Here is a 20,848-nt window from a genome sequence, read left to right on the forward strand (position 1 = left end):
TTAACACTATTTTATTCTCTAGGGTGTTTGCTTTCAAAAAATATATAATGTTCGTTTTGTTGTTGTGTTGTAATGTTTATGTAATCTTCAGGCCTAAAATTATTTTTTAAACAAGTGTGCCAAAAAAATGTGCAAACACAGTGAAAGGGTAAAAAAATGTGCATTGATCTCACTGGCATTGGAAGTCCAAATTCAGCAGAGCAGAATAAAAGGAAAGGGTGAAAGACTAGAAATAAAAAGCTGAAAGAGGAGACAGGTGACCTGTAAATGATACAAAAACTTTTGCTGCTGCGTTAAGCAAAGACAACTCAATGGACCACCACTTACTTCATACCGCTGCCTGCATTTTTTGAATGGCCTGCAAGAACGCCGTCACACAGTGTGCGTAGCCGAGTGGCATATAATGGAGAGTGCTTTGTCAGAAGTGGAGATTCATAATTAAGATTAAAATCTCATGTACTTGTTCTATACACTTTAATTCCTCTATCTGGCTTTGGTCAGAGCTGTTACCCCACAGATATGGGCATTTATCTTTCATATTTTTTAGAAACTGAGTAAATTATCACATTGAAAGACCAAATTTTTCTTTTTAGATATCTAGTATATTTCCCATTTTTAATTTTATTTTATGTGATGTGTAGGAAGCAGTGAGCCACATTCAGTCTATGGGGTTGATTTACCAAAGGCAAATAGATTGTGCAGTTGCTCCAGAGATTATTAAATGAGGGGAAGCTTTGCTGACGTCCATCATCCAATCATGTGAAAGAAAAAATGCTGTTTTATTTTCCTTGCACGGATTGGATATTCTGTGCAAAATGAAGGCCCCCCTCCGTGTGTTCAGTGGAGAGGGGAGGAGGAGGGACTCTGCTGGGGGCACCTGATGCGAGGAGGGACTCTGCTGGGGGCACCTGATGCGAGGAGGGACTCTGCTGGGGGCACCTGATGCGAGGAGGGACTCTGCTGGGGGCACCTGATGCGAGGAGGGACTCTGCTGGGGGCACCTGATGCGAGGAGGGACTCTGCTGGGGGCACCTGATGCGAGGAGGGACTCTGCTGGGGGCACCTGATGCGAGGAGGGACTCTGCTGGGGGCACCTGATGCGAGGAGGGACTCTGCTGGGGGCACCTGATGCGAGGAGGGACTCTGCTGGGGGCACCTGATGCGAGGAGGGACTCTGCTGGGGGCACCTGATGTGAGGAGGGACTCTGCTGGGGGCAACTGATGTAAGGACGGACTCCGCTGGGGGCACCTGATGTAAGGACGGACTCCGCTGGGGGCAACTGATGTAAGGACAGACTCCGCTGGGGGCACCTGATGTCAGGACGGACTCCACTGGAGACAAGTGACACTGATTCTGCATTATGGTGAGCTGAATCATTTCATTTTATATTACAATGTAATAATAGAAATAATGTGCTTCAATCATCCTGACACCATAACAACCATAGTGCCGGGATGATTGAAGTGCTAACACCAGGTGCTTGGAGTATCTTTATGTGCCGATTGTTAAACTTTCTGGAATACACATATTTCTATTGTTGTGTAGAGTCTGGGCCTGCTGTCCCTCCATCCCTCTCTCCCTCGTTCATCTGAGACTAACCACACACCCTTAGAGCCACGCCCCTTTAAGCCACACCCACTATTTTGCTGAAACCACACACATTTTTCGCTATGCCATACCTACAAACAAATGCCCCACACCCAATTATAATAAGGGGTGTGGCGTATGCAAAGTGGGGGGTCAAAAAGGAAGGGCGGGGTCTGGCACCCCCCATCCTAAAACTTCACCAGCTGTCACTGAGTATATTGTAACAAACTAGCCAATCACCTGGCTTAGGGGGCTTGGTGATGTGTACTGGAGAGTTGGTAAGTAGTTGAGACACTTCACACTACGTGGTCTTCCCCTCTTAGATTCTGCTCTGAAAGGAAGTTTCCGTGATATGCCTGTGCCTTGTCCCTGGCCTTTTTTGGGTGTAGCATAAATCTAGGAATCCAGCAGATGTTGGCTGCTGGAAGAAAATGCTTGGCTAATGGGTCAACTATGTCTGTCTTGCTCAAGTTTACACCGTAACCTTCTCAGCTATTCTGCCATAGAAAATCAAAGATACCACTAGAACCCTAATCTCTGGGAAGCCATGTCTTATATGTGTGTATTCCAGCCAGCATAGCCTGTGAGAGCTGGAAGATATAGACTTCAGCTTTGCAGAAAACCACAGTATGTATTGGTAGAAAACATTCATGTGTGCTCCATCAACTCTCCCACCTTTGCCCCTATGTACAGTTAATCTTCAAAGTGACTGGTGATGATCCTTTATGCCACCCTGGGAAATTAAGGCCCTTTCACACGGGCAGACCAATGAGGTCAGTCTGTCAGTTTTTCAGGCGGACCTGATCGGATCCTCTAGTCTCCTCTCTGGAGCGTTGAGTTGAGAGTTGAGAGGTATCTTGATATTGTGCAGTCTTACCCCGAAGGGTAAAAGCATTGAATGTCAAGGGATAGTGTGTCCTTTGGGACCTGCTGACATCCGATCCTATCCACCAATAACAGATGGATAGGGATTGCATAGCAGTCGAGTGTAAATGGACAGGCGGTCCGTTTACATCTGACTGCCCACAGAGAGGAGCGGTTGGTGTCTGTTAGACACATTCACTGCTGAAAAATGTGTTCTTTTTTGGTTCATTCGTTTTTTTTTTCTTTCATTTTTCGGGCCATTTGTTATGATCGAAATTTGTTATTTCGAATGAATTCGTAACTTCGGAAAAATTCGAATTTGTTATGTTATATTCATTTAGATACGGTATTCGTTATTTTGATTATTTGGAAAAATCCAAAATTCTAAAATTCAGAAATTCGAAAATTCGCAAATCCAAAAATAAGATCGAAAATTCAAAAATCCGAAATAATAACTAACTAACTAATAATAACTACCTATTAAATTATAGGAATTGGAATTTCCTTTCAAATTTGGCTGTTTGAAAGCGAACGTAACAAATACGAATTTATCCAAAGTTACGAATTAGCCGAAATAACGAATGCTACATGTAAACGAATGGAACATAACAGATTAATAATAATAAATAATAATAATAAAAAGTTTTTATTATTATTATTAGTTTGTTACGTTCCATTCGTACAGATGCAGCATTCGTTATTTTGGTTAATTCATAACTTTGGATACATTTGTATTTGTTACGTTCACTAACAGTCAAATTTGAAAGGAAATTCCAATACCTATTATTTAATAGTAAGTTATTATTTAGAATTTTCGAATTTTCATTCTTATTTTCGGATTTTCTAATTTTTGAATTTTCGAATTTCCGGATTTTCAAATTTCCAAATTTTAGAATTTCCGATTTTTTTTCTGAAAAATTCATTAAAAACAAGTTTTGGTTAACTCGAATATTTCCAAATTAACAAATTTGTAGAATTTCGTCGAAAGATCATTGCCCATCAGTGCAGCCTGATCAGTGCCCATCAATGCAGCTTCAGCAGTGCCCATCAATGCACTGATCAGGCTGCATTGATGAGCATTGGTGAGGCTGCATTGGTGAGGCTGAGCTGATGGGCACTGGTCTGTGTGTGTGTGTGTGTGTGTGTGTGTGTGTGTATCTATCATTGCAGCATTCACATATACAATGATACAGTCAGGTCCATAAATATTGGGACATTGACACAATTATAATCTTTTTGGCTCTATACACCACCACAATGGATTTGAAATGAAACAAACAAGATGTGCTTTAACTGCAGACTTTCAGCTTTAATTTGAGGGTATTTACATCCAAATCAGGTGAATGGTGTAGGAATTACAACAGTTTGTATATGTGCCTCACACTTTTTAAGGGACCAAAAGTAATGGGACAATTGGCTGCTCAGCTGTTCCATGGCCAGGTGTGTGTTATTCCCTCATTATCCCATTTACAAGGAGCAGATAAAAGGTCCAGAGTTAATTTCAAGTGTGCTATTTGCATTTGGAATCTGTTGCTGTCAACTCTCAATATGAGATCCATAGAGCTGTCACTATCAGTGAAGCAAGCCATCATTAAGATAAAAAAACAAAACACACCCATCAGAGAGATAGCAAAAACATTAGGCATGGCCAAATCAACTGTTTGGAACATTCTTAAAAAGAAAAAACGCACCAGTGAGCTCAGCAACACCAAAAGACCCAGAAGACCACGGACAACAACTGTGGTGGATGACCGAAGAATTCTTTCCCTGGCCAGGGAACTGTGAAGGCCAGATTAGAGCCTTCACAGTTCTGGAACAACATCCTATGGTCAGATGAGACCAAGATCAACTTGTACCAGAGTGATGAGAAGAGAAGAGTATGGAGAAGGAAAGGAACTGCTTATGATCCAAAGCATACCACCTCACCAGTGAAGCATGGTGGTGGTAGTGTCATGGCGTGGGCATGTATGGCTGCCAATGGAACTGGTTTTCTTGTATTTATTGATGATGTGACTGCTGACAAAAGCAGCAGGATGAATTCTGAAGTGTTTCGGACAATATTATCTGCTCATATTCAGCAAAATGCTTCAGAACTCATTGGACGGCGCTTTACAGTGCAGATGAACAATGACCCAAAGCATACTGCGAAAGCAACCAAAGAGTTTTTTAAGGGAAAGAAGTGGAATGTTATGCAATGGCCAAGTCAGTAACCTGACCTGAATCCAATTGAGCATGCATTTCACTTGCTGAAGACAAAACTGAAGGGAAAATGCCCCAAGAACAAGCAGGAACTGAAGACAGTTGCAGTAGAGGCCTGGCAGAGCATCACCAGGGATGAAACCCAGCGTCTGGTGATGTCTATGCATTCCAGACTTCAGGCTGTAATTGACTGCAAAGGATTTGCAACCAAGTATTAAAAAGTGAAAGTTTGATGGATGATTGTTAATCTGTCTCATTACTTTTGGTCCCTTAAAAAGTGGGAGGCACATATACAAACTGTTGTAATTCCTACACCGTTCACCTGATTTGGATGAAAATACCCTCAAATTAAAGCTGAAAGTCTGCAGTTAAAGTACATCTTGCTCATTTTATTTGAAATCCATTGTGGTGGTGTATAGAGCCAAAAAGATTAGAATTGTGTTGATGTCCCAATATTTATAGACCAGACTGTATTGCAAACGAACAAAAACCATCACAAACACATACTGACATTACACACACTCAGAATTTATGACAACCATACAATAGAAATTACTTTCTCGAGACTTTGGAGGGTACTTTGGAAATTGTTTTAGATCTGCAGGGGTACTTCACCGTAAAAAGGTTGAAAAACGCTAACCTAAATGATAAGATTATGTGTCCAGTTTCCTAGATTTGGTTGAGTCACCCTCCAGAGGCAGTCATCGGTATTACAGGCTGTGATGATATCACTTTTTATCTGCCTAAGGTTCTCTCCTCATTCCTCCTCCACTAAAATAGGTTAGCAAGTCACCATTGGTGTGATTCCCTGACATGGCACATATAATTTAACACAGAAATTAATTTGTCAATGTAGCGCTGGTAGATTTTCCAATCTACCGCTTATATGTAAATTTAGTGGGTCATCTGGGCTGTACATAGTTCAGATTTAATTTACAGTTAGATTAGCCTCTGTTCTAGTTTGGCTGTGTTGCGTGCAGTTCCACATTCTGCCTGTGGGTGTCGTTGTCACCATGGGTCGGTGTTGGAAAGCAACAAGCTGAAGTATATAAGTGCTCTTCTGTCCCGTAGACAACTCGGCGGAGGTGGTCCTCCAGGTTGCATTCTGGGAGAGAGTATTTATGGGACAGACGCCATGTTTCTAGGAGCTTTACCTCGTTGCCCTCCTGGCCTAGAGGTATGTGTTAGTGAGTTCTACCTCGCGGCCCTCCGGCCTGGAGGGTTGCGTTGTGGCAGCCATGGGGGTAGACCCAGAAGCCTGTCTGGGGCCTGCTATTGCTGGGATGGCCCTGTGCTGTTTGTCCTGAGGGAAGAAGCTGGACAATCGGGAAGATCCAGGGGAGGACCCATCTTGGAAGGGACCATGAAAGGCTGGTCTTAAGAAGGGCCTGGTGACTCGATTGGAGGACGCATCTTAAACTAATCTACCGCACAAGTACTGCCGGGTCGGCTTAAAGGTTCTGGTACTGTGTTTGCTGTTCATCGAAAACTACTACATCCTGTGGCAGAGGATCGTACAATTTGTTTCACCCAAGTCTGTGGCAGAAACTTTTTGTTCGTGCTGCGTTCCGGCTGCTAGGTTAGTGAGAGAGACCTTTCCGGGTGGGCAAAGATTTAATCCTGAGCTGAGGATATATTCACCCCTGAGATTTCAATTCCTTAGTGCTACACCAAGAAAAAGGTATTTGAACTTCCCTGCAACTGTTCTTCTACCTCTTTCCTGCTACTTATTCCAGTTATCTCCCATTAAAGCATTGGAAAAGTACTCAAGTGACTGGTGCCTACATTGTCTGATAATAAGCTCAACGGGACCCTAGACCCAGTACTGGTGAAATTACAGGTAAAAAAGGTGATGGTAACAGCCCGCTAAAAATCAGCAGCTCCACCGTGAGTTAGTGCTACATCAATAATCAACCTTTACCTCAAACTCCTGATGGTGTGTAGAGCTGGTACAAGTTTTCTTAATCCTTTGTTTTGAATGTTACATCTGTTCAGATTTAGACTTTCTGTCTCTCCGCAGTGTTCAAGAAGTAAAGACAACACAGAGCAGTCTATGGTGGTGAGAGTAATGCCAGAAAAGTCAATGTCTCGGTTTAATCCAATACATTGTAGCACTAGCTCCTTATTCCCGCTCTCATGAATATAATAGAATACTTTAAGAAGATCTCTGGTGCCCCTGATAGATTTGCCACGTTTTTGATCTTTTGTCTTCCCCTGGATCCAGAAGATGACGTGTCTGGAAGACTCAGCACACAATTCTCCAATATAAAACTCTAACATGGATCTAGTAGAAGAGTCTGAGAGACCATAGAGGAAACGGAGGAATATTTCACAACATCCATCTTTGTACGATTCAGCCCTATCAAGTGATTTCTGCAATCTCTCAGGATTATAGTTAATAAAATGAACTAAAGCAGCAAAGAACTCCTGAAGAGTGAGATGTAAGAAGGTGTAATTCACATTAGGAGGCCGACCAGATTCCATCATGACACATGAAAAGAGATCATTATCAGTTCTCACACCAAAAGAGTCCAGATGGCGGCGATCAAATACAGTCATCTGATTCATGACTCCATGTTCTGCCATCCACCCAATAGATATCAAATCTTTCTTGTCACTGTGATTGGCCAGAATGTTGGAGACAAAAGTCACAAAGAGTTGTGTCACAGTTTTGGGCCATGATACCATCAGCTGATCCTTGTTTGTTGTTCGTTGGGCTCTGAAGCACATTGATAACACTGTACAGACGATCCAGCAGTATGATGGGATATAACAGAAAGTGTACAGTGTGTCATTCTCCTGTACATAATGAAAAGCCTTTTCTGAGAGTCCCTTGTTTCCAAAGAAATGGTCAAAGTAGATCAGTTGGTCTCGGGGCGTAAATCCAATGATCTCAGCCATTCTCTGGAAATCCTTGGTGTTAATTGATGCCAGTCTGGTTGGGCGGCTGGTTATCATTACAGAGCAACCCATAAGAAGACTCTGCCCTACCAAACTCTCCACAATCACACCAACATTTTCTCTCTGTTTTGGATCAGAACATATTTTACTTGATCTGAAATCCAATCGGTGAATAATTTCATCTAATCCATCAAATATAAACAGAAGTCCCTCTGGATGTTGTAAGATATTTCCAATATGACTCTTCAAATATGGATATTGTTGAAGAATCATCTCCACCAAGCTGACCTCCCCCAGTTTATTGAGTTCTCGGAATTTGAAGAAGATGACAAAAGCAAATCTCTGGTAAAGTTCTCCATTTGCCCAATGATAAACAATCTTTTTCATCAGTGTGGTCTTCCCTATTCCTGGCACTCCGCTCACCATTACTGCATGTGGGACACATTGTGACTGGTGGCTCCAGCTGAACAGCTTGTTGAACCAAATGTGTTCCAGTCTAGTTTGTGTATCCTTCAGGAATTCCTTGTGTTTTACTCCAGTCTCTAATAGCTCATTCTGGGTAAGTTCCTTGGACGGATCAATAGAGACAACAGTCAGGTTCACATACCGCTCATCAATGGGAAATCGTTGTGGTTCCAGAGTAGATCCTGGGAGTCTCGGCTCCTCTAGGGTTTTAGTTTCCTCCAGCAGATGTTGCTTGTGCCTTATCTGAATATCTGGGAAGAAATTAAAAAAAAATTAGCTGTCAAGTTAAAAAACAAAAACCTGATAGAGTTTCTAGCACTGTCATGGATGCCTTTGTCACTAAGCCTGAAATGATGGGGAGCCCAGAATTTTGAGTTGTCACCAGAACAAGAATAGAGAAAGGATCTTTCAATGGGGATACTTTTTCCAGTGACAATTATCTTACCTTACTTTTAAAAGATTTGCTCTTCCTAGATGTTGTGTACTCAGGACAGGAAGTCAAAGCAAATCACTTGAGCAGGACACCGATGGCAAAAAAGTTACTGACATGGATTTAACAAAATGACACACTTTAACAGCTTCAGCCTGGGAAGATTTTATCCCCTTCCTGACCAGAGCACTTTTTGCGATTCGGCACTGTGTCGCTTTAACTGACAATTTCGTGGTCGTGCGATGTTGCACCAAAACAACATTGACGTCCTTTTTTTCCCACAAATAGAGCTTTCTTTTGATGGTATTTGATCACCTCTGCGGTTTTTATTTTTTGCGCTATAAACAAAAAAAGAGCGACAATTTTTTAAAAAGAGCAATATTTTTTACTTTTTGCTATAATAAATATCCCCAAAAACTATATAAGTTTCAGCTCTCAGTTTAGGCAGATATGTATTCTTCTACATATTTTTGGTAAAAAAAAACAAAAAAAACTCGCAATTAGCCTATATTGATTGGTTTGCGCAAAAGTTATAGTGTCTACAAAATAGGGGATAGATTTATGGCATTTTTATTATTAATTTTTTATTATTAGTAATGGCAGTGATCTGCAATTTTTATCGTGACTGTGACATTATGGGGGACACATCGGACACTATTTTGGGACCATTGTCATTTATACAGCGATCAGTGCTATAAAAATGCACTGATTACTGTGTAAATGACACTAGCAGGGAAGGGGTTAAACACTAGGGGGCGATTAAGTGTGTGAGCAGTAGATCCCTGTTATGTCACTAGGCAGAACGGGGAAATGCCTTATTTACAGAGGCATCGCCCCGTTCTGCGGCTCCGTGACACGATCGCGGGACACTGGCGGACATCGACTCCGCGGGACCCGCGGGCACGGTCACGCTGTACCCAGCGCCCACTAGCCCCGCCAATTAAAGGGGATGTACAGGTACGCCCATTTGCCCACTGCTGCCATTGTGCCAATGTATATCGGCTTGCGGCGGTCGGTAGACATGTGCGATAAGTTTCGTACGAATTTCGGAAAATTCGTACATTCGTAAGGATCCGAAATACGAATTTTTATGCATACGAATTTTGTACGAAATTCGAAATTTCATTTACGTACTTCGGATAAATTTATCATAATAAACTTTCCTTATTGTTACAAAAAGGTAAAAACCCAGGAAGTCAGCACAGCACAGGGATGGTGGGAACCCCTCATAATGATAAATTTATCATAATTGTTACGAAAATTTTATGAACCTTCGTATTTCGTACGAATCCGAATTGATATTTGGACACGAATTATGAATCAATCTTAATACGAAACGTAACGGAACAGTACGAAACGAAACAAATTAATTGACGGTGCACATGTCTAGCGGTCAGCAAGTGTTTAAAAAGGATTGCTGTGGATGGGTGGAGGCTGGTTGCTGAAGTGAGGGTTGTGGTTCGAGTGGTGTGCAAAGGTGAGAGCTGTGGACAAGAGGTGCAGAATTAAGATGTGGAAGGGGCAGAGATGAGGTGTGCAGGGGGTTTTCAGAGGTGGTGTTGTGAACAGGGGGTGCAGAATGGATTGGTGGACAGGACATGCAGAGATGATTTGTGGACAGGGTATGCTAAGGGGAGCTGAGGATGGGGAATTAGAGATGAACTGTCAACAGGGAATATAGAAAGGAGCTGCGGACAGGAACACAGAGGTGAGCTGTGGACTGGGATGTAGAAGTGAACCTGTGAACTGGGAGCACAGAGCTGTGCTATAGATGGGGATGCAGAGGTGCGCTGTGAACGGGGATGCAGAGGTGTGCTCTGGATATGGATGCAGAGGTGAGCTGTGGATAGGGATGCAGAGGTGAGCTGTGGATAGGGATGCAGAGGTGAGCTGTGGATAGGGATGCAGAGGTGAGCTGTGGATAGGGATGCAGAGGTGAGCTGTGGATAGGGATGCAGAGGTGAGCTGTAGATGGGGATGCAGAGGTGAGCTGTGGATATGAATGCAGAGGTGAGCTGTGGATAGGAATGCAGAGGTGTTCTGTGGATATGAATGCAGAGGTAAACTGTGGATAGGAATGCAGAGGTGTTCTGTGGATATGAATGCAGAGGTGAGCTGTGGATAGGAATGCAGAGGTGAGCTGTGGATAGGAATGCAGAGGTGAGCTGTGGATAGGAATGCAGAGGTGAGCTGTGGATAGGAATGCAGAGGTGAGCTGTGGATAGGAATGCAGAGGTGAGCTGTGGATAGGAATGCAGAGGTGAGCTGTGGATAGGAATGCAGAGGTTTGCTGTGGATAGGAATGCAGAGGTAAACTGTGGATAGGAATGCAGAGGTGAGCTGTGGATAGGAATGCAGAGGTGAGCTGTGGATATGGATGCAGAGGTGAGCTGTGGATATGGATGCAGAGGTGAGCTGTGGATAGGAATGCAGAGGTGAGCTGTGGATATGAATGCAGAGGTAAACTGTGGATAGGAATGCAGAGGTGAGCTGTGGATAGGAATGCAGAGGTATGCTGTGGATATGAATGCAGAGGTAAACTGTGGATAGGAATGCAGAGGTGAGCTGTGGATAGGAATGCAGAGGTGAGCTGTGGATATGGATGAAGAGGTGAGCTGTGGATAGGAACGCAGAGGTGAGCTGTGGATAGGGATGCAGAGGTGAGCTGTAGATGGGGATGCAGAGGTGAGCTGTAGATGGGGATGCAGAGGTGTGCTGTAGATATGAATGCAGAGGTGAGCTGTGGATAGGGATGCAGAGGGGAGCTGTGGATAGGGATGCATTGGTGAGCTGTGGATATGAATACAGAGGTGAGCTGTGGATATAAATGCAGAGGTGTGCTGTGGATATGAATGCAGAGGTGAGCTGTGGATATGGATGCAGAGGTGAGCTGTGGATAGGAATGCAGAGGTGAGCTGTGGATAGGAATGCAGAGGTGAGCTGTGGATAGGAATGCAGAGGTGAGCTGTGGATAGGAATGCAGAGGTGAGCTGTGGATATGGATGCAGAGGTGAGCTGTGGATAGGAATGCAGAGGTGAGCTGTGGATAGGAATGCAGAGGTGAGCTGTGGATAGGGATGCAGAGGTGAGCTGTAGATGGGGATTTAGAGGTGAGCTGTAGATGGGGATGCAGAGGTGTGCTGTGGATATGAATGCAGAGGTGAGCTGTGGATAGGGATGCAGAGGGGAGCTGTGGATAGGGATGCATTGGTGAGCTGTGGATATGAATGCAGAGGTGAGCTATGGATATAAATGCAGAGGTGAGCTGTGGATATGAATGCAGAGGTGAGCTGTGGATATGAATGCAGAGGGGAGCTGTAGATGGGGATACAGAGGTGAGCTGTGGATAGGGATGCAGAGGTGAGCTGTGGATATGAATGCAGAGGTGAGCTGTGGACGGGGATGCAGAGGTGAGCTGTGGACGGGGATGCAGAGGTGAGCTGTGGACGGGGGATGCAGAGGTGAGCTGTGGACGGGGATGCAGAGGTGAGCTGTGGACGGGGATGCAGAGGTGAGCTGTGAATAGGAATGCAGAGGTGAGCTGTGGATAGGAATACAGAGGTGTGCTGTGGATGTGAATGCAGAGGTGAGCTGTGGATAGGAATGCAGAGGTGAGCTGTGGATAGGAATGCAGAGGTGAGCTGTGGATAGGAATGCAGAGGTGAGCTGTGGATAGGAATGCAGAGGTGAGCTGTGGATAGGAATGCAGAGGTGAGCTGTGGATAGGAATGCAGAGGGGAGCTGTGGATAGGAATGCAGAGGTGAGCTGTGGATAGGAATGCAGAGCTGAGCTGTAGATATGAATGCAGATGTGAGCTGTGGATATGAATGCAGAGGGGGGGTTGTAGATGGGGATGCAGAGGTAAGCTGTGGATAGGAATGCATAGGTGAGTTGTTGATAGGAATGCAGAGGGTAGCTGTAGATGGGGATGCAGAGGTGTGCTGTGGATATGAATACAGAGGTGAGCAACCAAATAATAAAAAGACAACAATACACAAGTGGAAAACCCTCGCAGGGGCTGCCAGAATGTCATTTCAAGAGCCAGGAAACAAGAAATACGAAGGGCCTCATCCGTAACACCAAGGCGTGGCTCGCAATAACATATATATACAGAAGCAAGCATAAAAAAATAAAAGGGATACAATAACCCGAATGGAGGGATGTCCCTAAAGTAGAAAAACTCATATAGTCTACTCTTACAAACTGACAAACTTTAAACTGTAGTTATTACTGAAGGTGCTGAGGGTTCTGACAACCATTTAGTCCATACCCTGTTATATTTTTTGGGGCAACCTCTGTTGATGAAGGTATCCTTATAAAGAGGAAAGCTGTTTTTCACCAGTTGTTTCCAGAAGGAAAGAGATGGGGGCAGGTTTTTTTCCACTACATTGCTATGGCCTTCCTAGCATAGAAAAGGAGCAGGCTATCTGACACTTTGTGAATTACATTTTCCACTAGGCCTAGTAGACAGATGTGTATTGAGGGTCACAAGGAGATAGATGACACTAGGTCAATTGAGGCCAGCACCCCCTCCCAGAACCCAATGATGGCGGGACAGGTCCAGAATATATGAGGAAAATCCCCTGGTGATTGGCCGCACCTCCAGCACTTTGGTGGGTGTGAGGGATTCATCCTATGTAATCTGTAGGTGGTGTAGAAGCCCCATTGTACAATTAAAATTCTATGAGTTGATTCCATAGAGAAACTAAGGTGTGGAAAGGAAGATCCCAGATATCGTCCTAGTCATTGTTGTCTAAATCTGGAATATCCCACAGCCATCGGTTCTGGAGGCCCTCCATAGCAGGCAAGGACACAGAGACTAGATGAGAGTATAAATGAGAGGTAGGTTTCTTGGCACAATCCGAGCATAGCATACGCTCCAGAGCGGATTGGACAACCAAAAGTGAAGCCTGCAGGAAACCGACTACTGAAAGCATGGTATAGCAGGATAGATAACTCACGGGGACCTTGTCATCTGAGGACAGCTATGGCAGGGAAATTAAAGAGTGGCGTGAAACAACCTGAGAGATCATCTTGGCAATATACTTAGCCCAAGCTCCCAGTTCAGGTTCCTCTCCAGATTTGGCTAGTCACTTCCTGTACTAAGCTGACAGGAGTGGGGCTGCTGCTGTCACTACTCCTGTCAGCTTGTAGTGGCAGAAACTCTCCACGCAGCACCCCTCACCCCCACCCCCAGACTGGTGGAATCCCTGCAACACTAATTTCTAGAATTCACACTATTTATCAGTCTTTCCAGTTACCTATCGGGCCACCCTCCCCCAGGGATTGGCTGAAGCTCAATAAATATCCAGGCTACCTTTTTGACTCTCCCCACCCTATGTTCTGGAAACATGCAGAAAGCAGGAAGGAGTAATCAAATCTAGAGCCTGTAAACTCTAGAACGGCTCAAAGCAGTTGAAGGCCAATATACTGATTACAGTGAGACCAAAAGAGAAAAACTAAATTTACCTACCACCAGTGGTAAATAGTCCTTTGCCCCTTTCTTGCCTGTTTTCAGGCACAACTTTGAGAGTATGGGTACTCTTTAAAAGTAAGATCTCTATTGGATTCTGCTAGGAGACTACAGTCATCCAAAGGATGGAAGTCTAGGCTTTCTTTAAACATGTGCTGTCTGTCATTTGCACAGAAGTGGACCAGTTAGGGGCCCTGTGGTTCACTCCATCAGTCCATGGAGCAAACGGGTGGCGGCCTGGTGAACCCAGACCCAGCGTGGATTGCCTACATTTGCTGTAAGTCCAGGTTCATGGGGACCAATTCACTCAGCACTACCAGTTTCATGGAAGTTTGTCCATAAACTCCCAGTGAAAAGGGAGAATCAGTAAACTTCAATCACTAAAAAACTGGATACTTTTACACAACATCATATTTGATCGAAATATGGATGGAGAAGTGGCAAATTATGCTTTATTACTTGGTATTTCAGATCGCTCCGCCATCTTTCTGTCCTCCCAGGTTATTGTCCAGCAGATGTCAGACCATCATCACCTAAAGATATTAACACACAATTGTTACCTTTTAAATGTAGACAAACTTTATTTGTTACCATTATTCAAGTTACATAAATGTTAAAATAAATGTGATGTCATATATTAGAACAGAGACATTACTAGTGTCCTAAAACACACAGAGCAGAGGCTCTCTCGACTCTCTCCCTCCTCTCTGGCTCAGATATAGCAGTGGGAGGGAGCCATTGGCCCCCACTGCTGTCAATCACAGCAAGTGAGGCGGGAGCAGGGGTGGGGCTGAATCGTAGTTTGTGTGTCTATGGACGGAGCCGGTTTGGAAGTGAGCACACAAGAGCTTGCTATTGTGGGCACTTGGCAGGGGGACTAGGAGAGCTGGCAGGGAACCCTAAAGGAGGGTTGGGGCTGTTCTTTGCAAAACCATTACACAGAGCAGGTAAAGTATAATATGATTTATTTTTTTTAGTTTTACAATAACTTTAAGTACATCGACCAAAACACATATCCAACCCAGGTGTTGGCAAGGTAAATAAATTCTTCTTCTCCTTTTTGACCATAATTGTCCCCTCTGTGGCCATTGGCCAAGTGGAGATATTGGAGGAGAAGAAGAGGAGACGTGATGCCAATACTCGAATCAGCCAGTTGGGTGCTAAGATACTACAGGTCCACAAAGAAATTGGGATTTAAAGATCAAAACCAAAGGATTTCCAGATATGCACTATGTTTACATTTCCAGAGGTCAGTGATTTTCAGGGAGGGAAAAGACACACACAAAATGTGAACTCCTTAACCCCTTCAATACCGGGCAATTTTCAGCTTTCAGCTTTGTCACACTTTAAATGACAATTGCGCGGTCATGCAACACTGTACCCAAACCAAGTTTTCATCATTTTGTTCCCACAAATAGAGCTTTCTTTTGGTCACCACTAGGGTTTTTATTATTTGCTAAACAAATAAAAAAAGACTGAAAACTTTGAAAAAAAAATGTATTTTTTCGTTTCTGTTATAAAATTTTGTAAATACCGTATATACTCGAGTATAAGCTGAGTTTTTCAGCCCATTTTTTAGGCTGAAAAACTCCCCCTTGGCTTATAACCGAGTGAGCCGTATCTTTTATTACTAAAACAGCGTGTCTCCCGCTGTGTAATGCATTCTGTTCAGCCGTCCATTGAAACAAAGCCCGCCCCACCTCCTCCTCGTCTATGATAGGCGGAACACTGATACAGTTTCCCAGCATCATATCAAGGTTCCTCTATCACGGAGGGACGAGGAGGAGGCGGGGTTTGTTTCAATGGACGGCTGAACAGAATGCATTACACAGCGGGAGACACACGCTGTTTTAGTAATGAAAGGTACGGTTGCAACTGGGCACAGTGAGGCTGCAGATGGGCATTGTTTACCGGTAGCTGCTGCATTTTCCCACCCTCGGCTTATACTCAAGTCAATATGTTTTCCCAGTTTTTTGTGGTAAAATTAGGTGCCACGGCTTATATTCGGGTCGACTTATACTTGAGTATTTACGGTAAGTCAATTTTTTCCTTCACCGATGGGCACTGATAAGGCGGCACTGATGGGCACTAATGAGGGGGCACTAATGAGGTGGCATTGATGGGCATGGATGATAGGCACTAATATGCAGCACTGATGGGCACTGATAGGTGGCACTGATGGGCACGGATGGGCACTGATAGGTAGCACTGATGGACACTTATGGGTGACACTGATGGACACTGATAGATGGCAGTGATGGGCATCACTGTAAAGGAGGCACTGGCAGGCATTACTGATGGGCACTGTGTGGCATAATTTTTGGGCACAGATTGGCATGATTTACGTGCACTGATTGGTATCCCTGGTGGCCGTGGGTGGCATACCTGGTGGCCATCTCTGGTGGTCCTGGGTGGGCATCCCCGGGGGTCGGGCTGTGCTGATAATCAATCAGCACAGATCCCCCCCTGTCAGGAGAGCAGCCGATCGGTTCTCCTCTACTCACGTCTGTCAGATATGAGTGAGGAAAACCGATACACAGCTCTTCCAGTTTACACAGTGATCAGCCGTGATTGGACACGGCTGATCACGTGGTAAAGAGTCTCTGTCAGAGACTCTTTACCGAGATTGGTGTTGCGGTGTGTCAGACTGACACACAGCTCTACAAATCTCTGTGCTGCGCACGTTGGCTGTTATCCTGAAAGAGGTCATGTGGTTAAAGGGTAACTCCACTTTTGTGGTGAAAAAAAATATAAAAAAAAAAAATATATAGTATAGCATATACAATTACGACACAAATCATATTGCGATTGAATGTTATTAAATTACCTTTCCTTTTCAATCTGTATCTCTTTAAATTTCTGTAAAATGCAATATGGCCACCTGGAGGGGTTATGGACACAGACGATATACAGAACGCCCCCCTGCCAGAAATGTAATTTCCTTCTTGTGTGATTGGATCACTGATTTTCCCAGAAGTCTGCACTAAGATACAAGTCAGATTTGTGGCATCCCCTGCAACAAAAATGTCACTTTTGCTGAGATGCTCCCAATAGGAAATCACATCTAAAGGGATGCAGACCCCGCCACTTTCCTTATTAGAACCCTGCAGGTGCAGCAACTGATTGATAATTATAAAGTCACACCCATACAGATTCACTCTACACATGGACACAGAGAAACAAACAGCTATTTCTCCAGAATAACAAAAGGTCGGAATCTGCAACAAAGTTTGTTAAAATCCCTGCAATGTACAGAGATCACCCAGAGAGGGAGGAGGGGGGAGTTACTCTATAAAGTGGTTGTAAAGGCTCCAGGTTTTTTACCTTCATGCGTTCTATGCATGAAGGTAAAAAAAAAAACTCTGGTGTTCAGCAGTCCCCCCAGCCTCCCCGATACTTACCTGAGCCTGATTTTCCTTCAGCGATGTGCACAAAAACCTTGGCTCTCCGGTGACTCGTGGGCTGAGGCTCCCGCTTCTGTCAATCACAGCCAGTGAGCCAATGAGTAGAGGGAGGAGACAGGGCCAAGCCGTAGCTCGGTGTGTGAATGGACACACAGAACTGTGGCTCGGGAGCGAGCCTGCTTGGTTGCCCCAACAGCAAGCTGCTTGCTGTGGGGGGGAATTGGCAGGAGGGAGGGGCCAGGAGTGCCGGTGGGGGACCTGAGAAGAGGAGGATCAGGCCTGCTCTGTGCAAAACCATTACACAGAGAAGGTAAGTGTAACGTGTTTGTTATTAAAAAAAACAAAAAAAACAAAGACTTTATTATCACCATCATTTTAAATGTAAGAGAAAAGACCACTGAATTTTCTTATATCTAAGGTATACTTTCTTTTCCTTCCTTTGATTAGAATGAATTGAGAGTATCAAGTGATCAGATTCTTTTTAAATCTGTTTTATAGATTAACTACTTCCCGCCCGGCCTATAGCAAAATGACGGCCGGGCGGTGGTTCCATTATCCTAACTGGACGTCATATGGTGTCTTTCAGGATAACAGCCGGCGCACGCCTGTAAGGGCGCGCAGCGTGGCGATCGGTGGTGTGGCGCGTCAGTCTGACACACAGCAACATCGATCTCGGTAAAGAGTCTCTGACGAAGACACTTTACCACGTGATCAGCTGATTACGTTGTAAACAGTAAAAGCTGTGTATCGGCTTTGCCTCACTCACGTCTGACAGACATGGCACCCATATGTACCCATCAGTGCCGCTTTTCAGTACCCATTAGTGTCACCTATCAGTGCCGCCTATGAGTGCCCATCAGTGCCGCCTATGAGTGCCGCATATCAGTGCCACCTGTGAGTGCCCATCAGTGCTGCATATCAGTGCCGCCTATGAGTGCCCATCAGTGCTGCCTATGATTGCTGCATATCAGTGCCGCCTATGAGTGCCCATCAGTGCTGCCTATGAGTGCTGCATATTAGTGCCGCCTATGAGTGCTGCATATCAGTGCCACCTGTGAGTGTCCATCAGTGCTGCATATCAGTGCCGCCTATGAGTGCCCATCAGTGCTGCATATCAGTGCCACCTATGAGTGCCCATCAGTGCTGCATATCAGTGCCGCCTATGAGTGCCCATCAGTGCTGCATATCAGTGCCGCCTATGAGTGCCCATCAGTGCTGCCTATGATTGCTGCATATCAGTGCCGCCTATGAGTGCCCATCAGTGCTGCCTATGAGTGCTGCATATTAGTGCCGCCTATGAGTGCCCATCAGTGCTGCCTATGAGTGCTGCATATCAGTGCCGCCTATAAGTGTCCATCAGTGCTGCCTATGAGTGCTGCATATTAGTGCCGCCTATGAGTGCCCATCAGTGCTGCCTATGAGTGCTGCATATCAGTGCCGCCTATGAGTGTCCATCAGTGCTGCCTATGAGTGCTGCATATCAGTGCCACCTGTGAGTGCCCATCAGTGCCGCCTATGAGTGCTGCATATCAGTGCCGCCTATGAGTGTCCATCAGTGCTGCATATCAGTGCCACCTATGAGTGCCCATCAGTGCTGCATATCAGTGCCGCCTATGAGTGCCCATCAGTGCTGCCTATGAGTGCTGCATATCAGTGCCGCCTATGAGTGCCCATCAGTGCTGCCTATGAGTGCTGCATATTAGTGCCCCCTATGAGTGCCCATCAGTGCTGCCTATGAGTGCTGCATATCAGTGCCACCTATGAGTGCCCATCAGTGCTGCATATCAGTGCCGCCTATGAGTGCCCATCAGTGCTGCCTATGAGTGCTGCATATCAGTGCCGCCTATGAGTGCCCATCAGTGCTGCCTATGAGTGCTGCATATCAGTGCCGCCTATGAGTGCCCATCAGTGCTGCCTATGAGTGCTGCATATTAGTGCCGCCTATGAGTGCCCATCAGTGCCGCCTATGAGTGCTGCATATCAGTGCCACCTATCAGTGCCCATCAGCGCTGCATAATAGTGTTCATTAGTGCCACCTTATCAGTGCCAACTCATTGGTGCCACTTCATCAGTGCCGCCTTATCAGTGCCTGTCAGTGCAGCCTCATCAGTGCCCATTAGTGAAGGAGAAAATGTACTTATTTACAAAATTGTATAACAGAAACAAAGAAAAACTTTTTCTTTTTTTTTTTCAAAATCTTCGGGATTTTTTATTTGTTTAGCAAAAAATAAAAACCCCAGAGGTGATCAAATACCACCAAAATAAAGCTCTATTTGTGGGAACAAAATGATAAAAATTTAGTTTGGGTACAGTGTTGGATGACCTTGTAATTGTCTTTCAAAGTGCATCAGTGCTGAAAATTGGCCTGGGCAGGAAGGGGGGGGGGGAGTGCTTGGTATTGAAGGGGTTAAAAAAATAATAATTTAAAGTTATTACAATCAACATACTAGAAGTAAGGCAAAGCAACACAACTGAGATGATTTATAGCATTGTTCCAACAGTGAAGGAAGTACAAACATTTCCTTATCAGACAGAAGAGAACGTTGAGACTTGTTTGCTCACCATACAGGTGGTCCTAAAAAAACTCCATATACATTCTATGAATGTTAGAATCCTTCCCCATCTGACACCCATATAATCAGCAGGTCATTTGAAGAGCTAAATGCACTATTAGTACAATGTATATTTACCGTACAACCTTTCCGTCACGTTTTCATAAGTGAAGGTAAAAAGCAGACTATAGACCCCTCCCCCATCCAGGTGAGCAGATCCAGGAAGTAACAGGTGGGACTTGATATTTAACCCTTCAAGGTGCAGAAGAAATTCTGCAGAAATCTTCTTTACAAATAACTATGTAGAATGTTTATGTTCTCTGAAAATCCTTTTCAGCCAGGAGCAGTGAAAGCTTAAAGGGGTTGTAAAGGTAAAAGTGTTTTCAGCTTAATGCATTCTATGCATTAAGGTGAAAAATATCCGACAATACCGCCCCCCCCCCCCCCCCCCCCCGTTTTACTTACCTGACCCCTTGAAAGTCCCGCACTTGCCCCTGACATCCTCTTCGCCGCTCAGCCTGGCCGTGGATTGGTTACAGCGAATGGATTGAAAGCAGCGCAGCCATTGGCTCGTGCTGCTGTCAATCACATCCAATGACGCGGCGTGCCGGGGGGGCTATGGCCGCCGGCTGTATCACGGGAGCGCGCCCGCAAGCACTCAACACCAGTGGCTTCCAGCTTTCATATTTAGGGGGGGCACATGGGGGGACAGGGACAAAAGTAGGGGGGCAACTATAAAGGAGGGGGGTGGTTTGTCCTGGAGGGGGGGTCTGTACTGATGGAGGGGGGTGGTTTGTCCTGGAGGGGGGGTATGTACTGATGGACGGGGGTGGTTTGTCCTGGAGGGGGGGTCTGTACTGATGGAGGGGGGTGGTTTGTCCTGGAGGGGGGGTCTGTACTGATGGAGGGGGGTGGTTTGTCCTGGAGGGGGGGTCTGTACTGATGGAGGGGGGTGGTTTGTCCTGGAGGGG

At 45.0% G+C, this 20,848-nt stretch overlaps 1 protein-coding gene across 1 annotated transcript in view; it reads right to left on the bottom strand.

The window, feature by feature from the left end:
• LOC141144049 (NACHT, LRR and PYD domains-containing protein 3-like) overlaps positions 1-20,097 on the bottom strand; it is a 184,645-nt gene extending 164,548 nt beyond the window's left edge. The window contains exons 1-3 of the mRNA XM_073629399.1: positions 20,024-20,097; positions 14,381-14,454; positions 6,573-8,268 (exon numbers count right to left, since the gene is read on the bottom strand). Coding sequence (XP_073485500.1) covers positions 6,573-8,268; positions 14,381-14,405 — 1,721 coding nt within the window. The 5' untranslated portion in view covers positions 14,406-14,454; positions 20,024-20,097. The remainder of the gene's footprint in view (positions 1-6,572; positions 8,269-14,380; positions 14,455-20,023) is intronic.
• Positions 20,098-20,848: the final 751 nt, after the last annotated feature.

This window comes from Aquarana catesbeiana, linkage group LG05 (genome assembly GCF_042186555.1).
Source record: "Aquarana catesbeiana isolate 2022-GZ linkage group LG05, ASM4218655v1, whole genome shotgun sequence".
In the NCBI taxonomy this organism is placed as follows: domain Eukaryota; kingdom Metazoa; phylum Chordata; class Amphibia; order Anura; family Ranidae; genus Aquarana; species Aquarana catesbeiana.